Source organism: Coregonus clupeaformis, chromosome 29 (genome assembly GCF_020615455.1).
Source record: "Coregonus clupeaformis isolate EN_2021a chromosome 29, ASM2061545v1, whole genome shotgun sequence".
Classification (NCBI taxonomy): domain Eukaryota; kingdom Metazoa; phylum Chordata; class Actinopteri; order Salmoniformes; family Salmonidae; genus Coregonus; species Coregonus clupeaformis.
Window position 1 is genome coordinate 2,825,361 of NC_059220.1, and position 15,029 is coordinate 2,840,389.

Consider the following 15,029-nt stretch of genomic DNA (forward strand, 5'->3'; position numbering starts at 1 on the left):
ATAGAGAGAGAGAGATCGAGAGAGAGCGAGAGCGAGAGAGAGAGAGATAGCGAGAGAGAGAGAGATAGCGAGCGAGAGAGAGAGAGAGCGAGCGAGAGAGAGAGAGCGAGAGAGAGAGAGAGAGAGAGAGAGAGAGAGAGAGAGAGAGAGAGCGAGAGAGAGAGAGAGAGAGAGAGAGAGCGAGAGAGTGAGAGAGAGAGAGAGAGAGAGAGAGAGAGAGAGAGAGAGAGAGAGAGAGAGAGAGAGAGAGAGAGAGAGAGAGAGAGAGAGAGAGAGAGAGAGAGAGAGAGAGAGAGAGAGAGAGAGAGAGGTGTGTAGTGTACTTCATAGATTACCTACCGAGACCATCTTCCCCTCAGAAGGCATGAAGGCAGGTCTGTTGCTGAGTCTCAGTTTGGTCTGCAGGGTGTTGAAGTTGATCTCCAGCTGGCACTTCTCCTGGACCTTAATATAATAATTATATATTTCACTTAGCAGACGTTTTAATCCAAAATGACTTAGTCACACAATCATACATTGTTCGTATTATTATTAAACCTATTCAGGGAAGTCCCATTGTGACCGATGTCTCTTTTACAAGAGTGCCCTGATTCATAAAATAGAAAGTACAGAATGAGGAATTAGTGACAATTATTATAACAATCCAAGTGGGTGTTGGCCCCCAGCAGGAATGGAACCTTGGGGGGCTTGTGCTGGCGGCGATAGTCCCTGAAGTCTTCCAGCTTCTGCTGCATAGCCTGCATGGTGTTCTCTGGGGCACGGTTCTCCAGCCACGGGATGGTGCGACGGATCCACTCCAAGAGCTATGGGGGATGGGGGGGGGGTGGAGGAGCAGGAAGAGAGAGGGGAGGTGGTGTGGAAGAGGAGAGGAGAGGCAGAGAGGGGGGAAGGATAATTGGAGGAGAGGAGAGAGAGAGAGAGGAATGGGAGGATTGGTAGATGGTAAGGAGTGAGAGGGGACAGCAAGGAGTGGTAGAAGGGACAGCAAGGAGTGGTAGAGCAGGTGAGGTTAACACAATGAGAAAAGGAATGGAAACAGAGACAGAGAGAGAGAGAGAGAGAGAGAGAGAGAGAGAGAGAGAGAGAGAGAGAGAGAGAGAGAGAGAGAGAGAGAGAGAGAGAGAGAGAGAGAGAGAGAGAGAGAGAGGGAGACTTTTGTTACTAATAGTGAATAACTAATAGATGTAGCACAGTGAGAATTTAAGAAGCTAATTCAATAAAGCACAATTCTGCCTGCTGTTCTTATTTGTTAGCCTGGTCCCAGATCCGTTTGTGGTATCATTCCACCCACTCCTTGTCATGCCTAACATGATAGCTCAAACAGCCTGGGACCCGAGCGACTCATTTATTGCTTTACTCATATTTCTGATACTTACTCGTCACCCTAAAAATCTTGTGTTGTGTGACCTGGTGAGGTCTTAGTCTCTACACTGTCAGAGCAACCAGCCTCTGGGCTTAGGACAGAGAGTAAGGAGATGGGGATGCAGAGGCATTATTGGGAGGAGGACAGAGGAGGGGTGTGGTGCTCACATCACTAGCCAGCTTCTCGTAGTCCTCCATCAGCTGCTCATTCTCCTGGTTGACAGCCAGCACCTTGCAGATCCGATTGGCTGCTGTCTCCGCCTGGGGGAGGAAGGGGAAGGAACACAGTCAACACGTTCTATCATCGCCATGGGAACTGGTGCTGTTACTGTAGTCAGTCAAAACACATCATGGTTGCATTGCAGAAAACTATCTAGATATCTAACTCTCTCTCTCTCCCTCTCTCTAGATATCTAACTCTCTCTCTCCCTTTCTCTCTCTCTCTAGATATCTAACTCTCTCTCCCTCTCTCTCTCTCTCTCGCTCCCCTCTCTCTCTCTCTCTCTCTCTATCTCTCTCTCGCTCCCCCTCTCTCTAGATATCTAACTCTCTCTCTCGCTCCCCTCTCTCTAGATATCTCTCTCTCTCTCTCTCTCTCGCTGCCTCTCTCTCTAGATATCTAACTCTCTCTCTCTTGCTCCCTCTCTCTCCCGATATGTAACTCTCTCTTTCTAGATATCTAACTCTCTCTCTATATATACTGTATATCTAACTCTCTCTCCCTCTCTCTCTAGATATCTAACTAGAAACGTGTAGAATTGCAGGAAATTAGCTTTAAAAATGCCAAATGTTTTCTCCACCACATGGCAAAATGTTTAGTATTGCAGGAAATAAGCTTTAAAACTGCAAAATGTTTTCTCCACCACATGGCAAAATGTTTAGAATTGCAGGAAATAAGCTTAAAACTTGCTAAATGTTCTCTCTGCTTGTTCCCATAGAAATAACCCTAATCCTCCCCAATGATGGAAGGGAGAACCACTGTCCTAGGGCACTTTCCTCTCTGCACCAGTGTCTTTTTATAGAATAGTATAATGTCATTCTATGGCCTGTCTCCACCTACATGCAGGTGCTGAGCTGCGTGAAACAGCCTCCTGAGAGAAGAGAAGAGCAGCACTTCTATTACATGTCCTGTCTGTCTTTATAACATGTCCTGTCTGTCTTTATAACATGTCCTGTCTTTATAACATGTCCTGTCTGTCTTTATAACATGTCCTGTCTGTCTTTATAACATGTCCTGTCTGTCTTTATAACGTGTCCTGTCTGTCTTTATAACATGTCCTGTCTGTCTTTATAACATGTCCTGTCTGTCTTTATAACATGTCCTGTCTTTATAACATGTCCTGTCTGTCTTTATAACATGTCCTGTCTTTATAACATGTCCTGTCTGTCTTTATAACATGTCCTGTCTGTCTTTATAACATGTCCTGTCTGTCTTTATAACATGTCCTGTCTTTATAACATGTCCTGTCTGTCTTTATAACATGTCCTGTCTTTATAACATGTCCTGTCTGTCTTTATAACATGTCCTGTCTGTCTTTATAACATGTCCTGTCTGTCTTTATAACATGTCCTGTCTTTATAACATGTCCTGTCTGTCTTTATAACATGTCCTGTCTGTCTTTATAACATGTCCTGTCTGTCTTTATAACATGTCCTGTCTGTCTTTATAACATGTCCTGTCTGTCTTTATTACATGTACATATTTCCTTATAGATTCATCAGAGACAGAGAGCGACATCCCTCTTCCATCAACAGGAGATGTTTTTTTTTGTTTTTGTTTTTTAAAAGATACAGTAAAGCTTACAGGCAACATGCAGAATCAGAGGTTGCTGTTCGACTGTGTACATTTGTGTGTTGTACAAACGCAGCGTAATTGGGCAGAAAATATTTTGCTCTGACTGCAGTGCTGCATCCAGAATCCCAAATAGACATACTAATGTAATGTCTCTAAGAGCAAGAAATGGCCTTCTGCCTCTGTACTGATTATACTCACATTACTTTCCCTATTAAACCCACTGATATTGCCCAACTACTTTTAATGATTTTTTTCATTGGCAAGATTAGCAAACTTAAGCATGACACGCCAGCAACAAATGCTGACACTACACATCCAAGTATATCTGCCCAATTTTTGAAAGACAAGCATTGTAACTTTGAATTCCGTAAAGTGAGTGTGGAAGAGGTGAAAAAAAGTATTGTTGTTGATCAACAGTGACAAGCCACCGGGGTTTGACAACTTGGATGGAAAATTACTGACGATAATAGTGGTCGATATTGCCACTCCTATTTGCCATATCTTCAATCTAAGCCTACTAGAAAGTGTGTTCCCCCAGGCCTGGAGGGAAGCAAAGGTCATTCCCCTACCTAAGAATAGTAAAGCCCCCTTTACTGGCTCAAATAGCCGACCAATCAGCCTGTTACCAACACTTAGTAAACTTTTGGAAAAAATTGTGTTTGACCAGATACAATGCTATTTTACAGTAAACAAATTGACAACAGACTTTCAGCACGCTTATAGGGAAGGACATTCAACAAACACAGCACTTATTGGTGGCTTGGGTGATTCATTGTATTGGTGGCTTGGGTGATTCATTGTATAGGTGGCTTGGATGATTCATTGTATTGGTGGCTTGGGTGATTAATTGTATTGGTGGCTTGGGTGATTCATTGTATTGGTGGCTTGGATGATTCATTGTATTGGTGGCTTGGGTGATTCATTGTATTGGTGGCTTGCATGATTCATTGTATTGGTGGCTTGGATGATTCATTGTATTGGTGGCTTGGATGATTCATTGTATTGGTGGCTTGGGTGATTCATTGTATTGGTGGCTTGGGTGATTAATTGTATTGGTGGCTTGGATGATTCATTATATTGGTGGCTTGGATGATTCATTGTATTGGTGGCTTGGGTGATTCATTATATTGGTGGCTTGGATGATTCATTATATTGGTGGCTTGGATGATTCATTGTATTGGTGGCTTGGATGATTCATTGTATTGGTGGCTTGGGTGATTCATTGTATTGGTAAATGTGATGTCTGTTGTTTGTATACTGTATACTCATGCCCTGCTGATCCATGGCCTGAGATTGAGGACACTCAGGTACCATGCTGATCCATGGCCTGAGATTGAGGACACTCAGGTACCATGCTGATCCATGGCCTGAGATTGAGGACACTCAGGTACCATGCTGATCCATGGCCTGAGATTGAGGACACTCAGGTACCATGCTGATCCATGGCCTGAGATTGAGGACACTCAGGTACCATGCTGATCCATGGCCTGAGATTGAGGACACTCAGGTACCATGCTGATCCATGGCCTGAGATTGAGGACACTCAGGTACCATGCTGACTAATGGTTAACAGGCTAAACAGGGGAACACACTGTGACTCATGGTTACCAGGCTAAACAGGGGAACACACTGTGACTCATGGTTAACAGGCTAAACAGGGGAACACACTGTGACTCATGGTTACCAGGCTAAACAGGGGAACACACTGTGACTCATGGTTAACAGGTTAAACAGGGGAACACACTGTGACTCATGGTTAACAGGCTAAACAGGGGAACACACTGTGACTCATGGTTACCAGGCTAAACAGGGGAACACACTGTGACTCATGGTTACCAGGCTAAACAGGGGAACACACTGTGACTCATGGTTACCAGGCTAAACAGGGGAATACACTGTGACTCATGGTTACCAGGCTAAACAGGGGAACACACTGTGACTCATGGTTAACAGGCTAAACAGGGGAACACACTGTGACTCATGGTTACCAGGCTAAACAGGGGAACACACTGTGACTCATGGTTAACAGGCTAAACAGGGGAACACACTGTGACTCATGGTTAATAGGCTAAACAGGGGAACACACTGTGACTGATGGTTAACAGGCTAAACAGGGGAACACACTGTGACTCATGGTTAACAGGCTAAACAGGGGAACACACTGTGACTCATGGTTACCAGGCTAAACAGGGGAACACACTGTGACTCATGGTTACCAGGCTAAACAGGGGAACACACTGTGACTCATGGTTACCAGGCTAAACAGGGGAACACACTGTGACTCATGGTTAACAGGCTAAACAGGGGAACACGCTGTGACTCTGAGCGTCATCGAATGCCACGTGCCGTCACAATGAGACACTGATACAAGCTGACTGCAGACTGCCACGACCGGCTTCCTATGAGTGGACCAATAGTTAGAGACGGTGGATGGTGTGGTATGGTTTGGTGATATAGTGGTATAGGACTAGGGTAGGATACAGTGGCGGTCGGTGCCGTTTAAGATGAGGGAGGAGAATTATTGTTTTTATGAGCATGGCCTTATTTCTATTACAGCATATTGGATGACTGTCATTCATATTCCATTCACTCAGCTCAATGTAACAGCGATGGGTTTAGGCTACTACATGATACTAGAATTTGCCCAATACCCATCATGAGGTTGCTACAACCTAGCCTATGAATTAAAGTTTACAACGTAGGTGCACAGGTCGAGATACATTTTAGTAATCAAGATGACAGACATTGACACATTCAATACCGCCTTGCACACTCTTGCCTGTAATCATTAGTCCAACAGTTGCAAACGAGCCTCCTAGGTTTTGTATTGAAGTCAATGTACCCAGAGGAGGACGGAAAGTAGCTGTCCTCCGGCTACACCATGGTGCTACCCTACAGAGTGCTGTTGAGGCTACTGTAGACCTTCATTGCAAAACAGTGTGTTTAAATCAATTATTTGGTGATAATGAATATATTTATTATCGTTTTATCTAAAAATGTTTCACTATTTTTATTTTTATGAAATTCACTGAAGAAGATGGTCCTCCCCTTCCTCCTCTGAGGTACCTCCACTGGTAGGATAGTAGTAGAACTGATGAAGTGGTGATCTTCTAGTGGTATAGGGCTATCAAGGTATGACTATGGTGGTCTTGTCTAGTGGTAGTACCATAGTAGGACTATTGGCATGGTGGTGTAGTGGTAGGACTATTGGAAGGACTATGGTATGGTGGTGTAGTGTTAGGGCTATTGGAAGGACTATGGTATGGCGGTGTAGTGGTAGGACTATTGGAAGGACTATTGCATGGCGGTGCAATGGTAGGACTATTGGAAGGACTATGGTATGGCGGTGTAGTGGTAGGACTATTGGAAGGACTATGGTATGGTGGTGCAGTGGTAGGGCTATTGGAAGGACTATTGCATGGCGGTGTAGTGGTAGGACTATTGGAAGGACTATTGCATGGCGGTGCAATGGTAGGACTATTGGAAGGACTATGGTATGGCGGTGTAGTGGTAGGACTATTGGAAGGACTATGGTATGGTGGTGCAGTGGTAGGGCTATTGGAAGGACTATTGCATGGCGGTGTAGTGGTAGGGCTATTGGAAGGACTATTGCATGGCGGTGCAATGGTAGGACTATTGGAAGGACTATGGTATGGCGGTGTAGTGGTAGGACTATTGGAAGGACTATGGTATGGTGGTGCAGTGGTAGGACTATTGGAAGGACTATGGTATGGCGGTCTAGTGTTAGGACTATTGGAAGGACTATGGTATGGTGGTGCAACGGTAGGACTATTGGAAGGACTATTGCATGGCGGTGCAATGGTAGGACTATTGGAAGGACTATGGTATGGCGGTCTAGTGTTAGGACTATTAGAAGGACTATGGTATGGCGGTCTAGTGTTAGGACTATTGGAAGGACTATGGCATGGCGGTGTAGTGGTAGGGCTATTGGAAGGACTATGGTATGGCGGTCTAGTGGTAGGACTATTGGAAGGACTATGGTATGGTGGTGCAGTGGTAGGACTATTGGAAGGACTATGGCATGGCGGTGTAGTGGTAGGGCTATTGGAAGGACTATGGTATGGTGGTCTAGTGGTAGGACTATTGGAAGGACTATGGTATAGTGGTCTAGTGGTTGGACTATTGGAAGGACTATGGCCATCATACTCAACTCTGGAACTCGAAGCCAGTTCCACTGTTTCTTTCATCGTTCCCCTCTAATCAGGGACTGATTTAGACCTGGGAACACCATGTGTGTGCAATGAATTATCAGGTAGAACAGAAAACCAGCAGGCTCCGGGCCTCGTAGGGTAAGAGTTGAATACCCCTGGACTATGGTATGGTGGTCTAGGACTGGAAGGGATGAGAGAGCCAGGCCTGTGGTTTCGTAGCGTCAACCCCGCAGCAAACACACACTTACACACACCAACTGGTTGATGGAATGCTGAATAATGTTTTTTTTTTCTCTTGCTTTGTTTGTTATTTTCCATATTATGTCTATCTCTGATTAGCTACCCAGGAAAGGGCTGAAAATAGCCCGTATTAATATATGTAGCCTTAGAAATAAGGTTAATGAAATCAATAACTTGCTAACATCAGATAACATTAATATATTATCCATGTCTGAGACTCACTTAGATAATTCCTTTGAAACAGCAGTAGCAATACAAGGATATAACATCTACAGAAGAGACAGGAATGCTTATGGGGGAGGTGTTGTTGTATATATTCAGAGCCATATTCCTGTAATGTTTAGAGAAGATCTCATGTCAAGTGTAATTGAAGTGTTGTGGTTGCAGGTATACCCTCCTCATCTAAAGCAAGTGCTAACAGTCAGTATCTAGAAAATGTGTGTGAAATGCTTGATAGTGTGATGTTAACAGAGAGGTCTATTTTCTGGGTGACCTGAACTTTGACTGGTTAGCAACTAGCTGTCCTCTCAACAGGAAGCTTCTAACTGTGACTAATGCCTGTAATATGACCCATGTTATCACTCAACCAACTAGAGTGCATACCAATAGTGTTGGATCTGTGACATCCACTTGTATTGATCATATATTCACTAATGCTGCAGAGCTTTACGCCAAAGCAATATCAGTTCCCATTGACTGTAGTGACCATAACATTGTGGCAATAACAAGGAAAGCCAAAATGCCAAAGGTTGGGACTAAAGTAATTTTTAAGAGATCATACAACATTTTCTCAGGACTCTTGTTGAGGGTGTAAAAATGTATGTTGGTCTGATGTGTATGAGGAAGTGAATCCAGATGCAGCACTGGAAGTATTTTGTACAATTATTCACGCCAATTGTTGACCAGCATGCACCTGTTAAGAAACTAACTGAGAACTGTTGGAGCCCTCTGGATTGGTTCAAAGAAATTATGCAAAAGAGGTGGCAAACAAGTCAGGCTGCTCAGCTGATTGGTTGACACACTGTAAATTGAGAAACTTTGTGACTAAACGTAACAAAAATATAAATAAATGACGTTACCAAACCAAGATAAATGACATAAAACACAATGGAAAAATACTTTGGAGTACCTTAAATGATAACATGGGCAGAAAACCCAATTGATCTCCGTCGTTCATTGAAGTTGATGGGTGATTTATAACAAAACCTTTCGATATTGCCAATCATTTCATTGACTATTTCACTAGTAAAGTGGAAAAAATTCAGAAGTGAAATGACAACATTGAATTATATTTTGGTATAAAATATCTAATAATGAAAGAGAAGTATTGCTGTTTTGAATTTGGTCAAGTACGTCTGGGAGAGGTGGAAAAACGATTGTTATCCATCCATAACGATAAGCCACCAGGTATAGACAACCTTGATGGGAAACCATTGAGAATGGTAGCAGACTGTACTGCCACCCCTATTTGCTCCATCTTTAACCAAAGCCTAAAGGAGTGTGTGTGTCCACAGGCGTGGAAGGAAGCTAAAGTAATTCCACTGCCTAAAAATAGTAAAGAACCCTTTCCTGGCTCTAACAGCCGACCAATCAGTTTGCTGCGTGTTCTTATTAAACTAATGGAGAGAATTGTTGTTTGACCACATACAACGCTATTTTTCAGAGAGCAAGTTAACTATTGACTTTCAGCATGCATATAGAGAAGGGCACTCAACTTGTACTGCACTGGCTCAGATGACAGATGATTGGTTAAAATACATGAATAATAAGTTGATAGTTGGAGCTGTATTGTTAGATTTCAGTGCAACCTTTGATGTTATTGATCATTAATTGTTATTGAAGAAGCTCACTTGCTATGGCTTTACATCACCAGCCATCACATGGTTGGAGAGTTATTTATCCAATAGAACCCAGAGAGTGTTCTTCAATGGAAGCTTCTTTAACATCAGATATGTACAGCGCGGTGTCCCGCAGGGCAGTTGCCTTGGGTCGTTACTCTTCTCTATTTTTACAAATGATTTTCCACTGGTCTCACACGAAGCTAGAATGACTATGTATGTGGATGATTCCACACTCTACATGTCAACACCCAAAGCCAGTGAGAACTCACTGAAATTCTAAATAAGGAGTTACAGTCAGTATCAGAATGGGGGATTAATAATAAACTGGTCTTACAGTGCATTCGGAAAGTATTCAGACCCCTTGACTTTTTCCACATTTTGTTACGTTACGGTCTTATTCTGAAATTGATTATTTTTGTACTTTTTTTTAATCAATCTACACACAATAACCCATAATGACAAAGTGAAATTTTTGAATTTTTTTTTATTTAGAAATGTTTGCAAATTATTAAAAATAAATCACAGAAATACCTTATTTACATAAGTATTCAGACCCTTTCCTATGAGACTCGAAATTGAGCTCAGGTGCATCCTGTTTCCATTGATCATCCTTGAGATGTTTCTATAACTTGATTGGAGTCCACCTGTGGTAAATTCAATTGTTTGAACATGATTTGGAAAGGCACACACCTGTCTATATAAGGTCCCACAGTTGACAGTGCATGTCAGAGCAAAACCAAGCCATGAGATCGAAGGAATTGTCCGTAGAGCTCTGAGACAGGATTGCGTCGAGGCACAAATCTGGGGAAGGGTACCAAAAAATGTCTGCTGCATTGAAGGTCCCCAAGAACACAGTGGCCTCCATCATTCTTAAATGGAAGAAGTTTGGAACCACCAAGACTCTTCCTAGAGCTGGCCGCCCAGCCAAACTGAGCAATCGGGGGAGAAGGGCCTTGGTCAGGGAGGTAACCAAGAACCCGATGGTCCCTCTGACAGAGCTCCAGAGTTCCTTTGTGGAGATGGGAGAACCTTCCAGAAGGACAACCATCTCTGCAACACTCCACCAATCCGGCCTTTACGGTAGAGTGGCCAGATGGAAGCCACTCCTCAGTAAAAGGCACATGACAGCCCGCATGGAGTTTGCCAAAAGGCACCTAAAGGACTCTCAGACAATGAGAAACAAGATTCTCTGGTCTGATGAAACCAAGATTGAACTCTTTGGCCTGAATGCCAAGCGTCAGGTCTGGAGGAAACCTGGCGCCATCCCTACGGTGAAGCATGGTGGTGGCAGCATCATGTTGTGGGGATGTTTTCAGCAGCAGGGACTGGGACACTAGTCAGGATTGAGGGAAAGATGAACGGAGCAACGTCCAGAGAGATCCTTGATGAAAACCTGCTCCAGAGTGCTCAGGACCTCAGACTAGGGTGAAGGTTCACCTTCCAACAGGACAACGCCCCTAAGCACACAGCCAAGACAATGCAGGAGTGGCTTCAGGACAAGACTCTGAATGTCCTTGAGTGGCCCAGCAAGAGGCCGGACTTGAACCCGATTGAACATCTCCGGAGAGACCTGAAAATAGCTGTGGAGCAACACTCCCCATCCAACCTGACAGAGCTTGAGAGGATCTGGAGAGAAGAATGGGAGAAACTCCCCAAATACAGGTGTGCCAAGCTTGTAGCGTCATACCCAACATAGTACTGAGTAAAGGGTGTGAATACTTATGTAAAGGTGATATTTCATTTATTTATTTTTTATTTTTTGCATTGTCATTATGGGGTATAGTGTGTAGATTGACGAGGGGAAAAAAACAATTTAATCAATTTTAGAATAAGGCTGTAACGTAACAAAATGTTGAAAAAGTTAAGGGGTCTGAACACTTTCCGAATGCACTGTAAATACATCTAAAACTAAAAGCATTGTATTTGGTTCAAAACATTCTCTTAAACTTCAGCTGGAGTTGTGCATAAAGGTTGTGACCATTGAGCAAGTTGAGGAAGCTAAACTCCTAGGTATAACATTGGATGGTCAATTATCATGGTCAAGTCATATTGACAAAGTTGTTGTGAAGACGGGGAGGGGTATGTCTGTTATAAAAAGATGTTATGCATTTTTGAAGGCACTGGTCTTGTCCCATCCTGATTACTGTCCGTTAATATGGTCAAGTGCAGCAAAGAAAGACCTAGCAAAGCTGCAGCTGACTCAAAACAGAGCAGCACGCCTTGCCCTTAACTGCACATACAGAACTAACATCAACAACATGCATGCCAGTCTTTCCTAGTTGAGGGTTGACGATTGATTAACTGCTTCTCTTCTAGTTTTCATAAGAAGTATAACTGTAATGACAATTCCAGATTGTCTGCATAATCAAATAACATTCAGCTCAGACACCCCACAAGACATGCCACCAGGGGTCTCTTCACAGTCCCCAAGTCCAAAACGAATTCACGGCAACGCACAGTACCATACAGAGCAATGATCGCATGGAACTCCCTTCCATCTCCAATTACTTAAGCAAAAACAAAAATGACCTTTAACAAAAAGATTAAACAACATTTCATAGAACGGTGGGGACTGTGAGGAGAAACACAAATACACGCACACACAGACACACATATAATTTGTTGTTTTATTGTTTGTATTATTATAATTTTTGTTGTTGTATTGTTTGTGTATCGTTGTATTTTACATTTGTGTGACTGTCCTTGTCTATCAGTGTACCACTGTTTTGTTACTTGTCATGTTTTGTTTTTTTGTGGACCCCAGTAAGAATAGCTGCTGCATCGGCAAACGCTAATGGGGATCCAGGTAAACCAATAAACCAATATTATGGTCCCTAGCGTATAGGACTATTATGGTCCCCAGCGGTATAGGACTATTATGGTCTCTAGTGGTGTAGGACTATTATGGTCCCCAGTGTTATGGGACTATTATGGTCTCTAGCGGTATCGGACTATGATGGTCCCCAGCGTATAGGACTATTATGGTCCCCAGCGTATAGGCCTATTATGGTCCCCAGCGTATAGGACTATTATGGTCTCTAGCGGTATAGGACTATTATGGCCACTAGCGTATAGGACTATTATGGTCCCCAGCGCATAGGACTATTATGGTCCCCAGCGCATAGGACTATTATGGTCCCCGGCGGTATAGGACTATTATGGTCTCTAGCGGTATCGGACTATTATGGTCCCCAGTGGTATAGGACTATTATGGTCCCTAATGGTATAGGACTATTATGGTCTCTAGCGGCATAGGACTATTATGGTCCCCAGCGGTATAGGACTATTATGGTCACCAGCAGTATAGGACTATTATGGTCCCCAGTGGTATAGGACTATTATGGTCCCTAATGGTATAGGGCTATTATGGTCTCTAGCGGTATAGGACTATTATGGTCTCTAACGATATAGGACTATTATGGTCCCCAGTGGTATAGGACTATTAGGGTCTCTAACAGCATGGGACTATTATGGTTCCCAGCAGTATAGGACTATTATGGTCCCCGGCGGTCTAGGACTATCAGGGTCTCTAACGGCATAGGACTATTATGGTTCCCAGCAGTATAGGACTATTATGGTCCCCAGCGGTATAGGACTATTATGGTCCCTAATGGTATAGGACTATTATGGTCCCTAATGGTATAGGACTATTATGGCCCCCAGTGGTATATAACTATTATGGTCCCCAGCGGTATAGGACTATTATGGTCCCCAGTGGCATAGGACTAGTATGGTCCCTAATGGTATAGGACTATTATGGTCCCTGATGGTATAGGGCTATTATGGTCCCCAGTGGTATAGGACTATTATGGTCTCTGGTGGTATAGGACTATTATTGTCCCCAGCAGTATAGGACTATTATGGTCCCTGATGGTATAGGACTATTATGGTCTCTAGCGGTATAGGACTATTATGGTCTCTAACGATATAGGACTATTATGGTCCCCAGTGGTCTAGGACTATCAGGGTCTCTAACGGCATAGGACTATTATGGTTCCCAGCAGTATAGGACTATTATGGTCCCCAGTGGTATAGGACTATTATGGTCCCTAATGGTATAGGACTATTATGGTCTCCAGTACTATAGGACTATTATGGTCCCCAGCGGTATAGGACTATTATGGTCCCCAGCGACATAGGACTAATACGGTCCCTAAAGGTATAGGACTATTATGGCCCCCAGTGGTATATGACTATTATGGTCCCTGATGGTATATGACTATTATGGTCCCTGATGGTATAGGACTATTATGGTCCCTAATGGTATAGGACTATTATGGTCCCTAATGGTATAGGACTATTATGGTCCCTAACAGTATAGGACTTTTATGGTCCCCTGTTGTATAGGACTATTATGGTCCCTAATGGTATAGGACTATTATGGTCCCCAACATTATAGGACTATTATGGCCCCCAGTGGTATAGGACTATTATGGTCCCTGATGGTATAGGGCTATTATGGTCCCCAGTGGTATAGGACTATTATGGTCTCTGGTGGTATAGGACTATTATTGTCCCCAGCGGTATAGCACTATTATGGTTCCCAGCGGTATAGGACTATTATGGTCCCTGATGGTATAGGACTATTATGGTCTCTAGCAGTATATTACTATTATTGTCTCTAGCGCTATAGGACTATTATGGTCCCCAGTGGTATATAACTATTATGGCCCCTAATGGTATAGGACTATTATGGCCCCCAGTGGTATATAACTATTATGGTCCCCAGCGGTATAGGACTATTATGGTCCCCAGTGGCATAGGACTAGTATGGTCCCTAATGGTATAGGACTATTATGGTCCCTGATGGTATAGGGCTATTATGGTCCCCAGTGGTATAGGACTATTATGGTCTCTGGTGGTATAGGACTATTATTGTCCCCAGCAGTATAGGACTATTATGGTCCCTGATGGTATAGGACTATTATGGTCTCTAGCGGTATAGGACTATTATGGTCTCTAACGATATAGGACTATTATGGTCCCCAGTGGTCTAGGACTATCGGGGTCTCTAACGGCATAGGACTATTATGGTTCCCAGCAGTATAGGACTATTATGGTCCCCAGCGGTATAGGACTATTATGGTCCCTAATGGTATAGGACTATTATGGTCTCCAGTACTATAGGACTATTATGGTCCCCAGCGGCATAGGACTATTATGGTCCCCAGCGACATAGGACTAATACGGTCCCTAATGGTATAGGACTATTATGGCCCCCAGTGGTATATGACTATTATGGTCCCTGATGGTATATGACTATTATGGTCCCGGATGGTATAGGACTATTATGGTCTCTGGTGGTATAGGACTATTATTGTCCCCAGCGGTATAGCACTATTATGGTTCCCAGCGGTATAGGACTATTATGGTCCCTGATGGTATAGGACTATTATGGTCTCTAGCAGTATATTACTATTATTGTCTCTAGCGCTATAGGACTATTATGGTCCCCAGCGGTATAGGACTATTATGGTCCCCAGCGGCATAGGACTATTATGGTCCCTAATGGTATAGGACTATTATGGCCCCCAGTGGTATATGACTATTATGGTCCCTGATGGTATAGGGCTATTATGGTCCCCAGTGGTATAGGACTATTATGGTCTCTGGTGGTAT

The 15,029-nt window shown here is 43.4% G+C and overlaps 1 protein-coding gene across 5 annotated transcripts in view; it reads right to left on the minus strand.

Annotated features, from left to right (window-relative positions):
* Positions 1–15,029, minus strand: part of actn1 (actinin, alpha 1) — a 140,449-nt gene that overhangs the window by 25,684 nt on the left and 99,736 nt on the right. For all 5 annotated transcript variants that reach the window (XM_041854559.2, XM_041854557.2, XM_041854558.2 and 2 more), the window contains exons 9-11: positions 1,531–1,623; positions 678–803; positions 340–444 (exon numbers count right to left, since the gene is read on the minus strand). In XM_041854559.2, the coding sequence (XP_041710493.1) occupies positions 340–444; positions 678–803; positions 1,531–1,623 (324 nt within the window). The remainder of the gene's footprint in view (positions 1–339; positions 445–677; positions 804–1,530; positions 1,624–15,029) is intronic.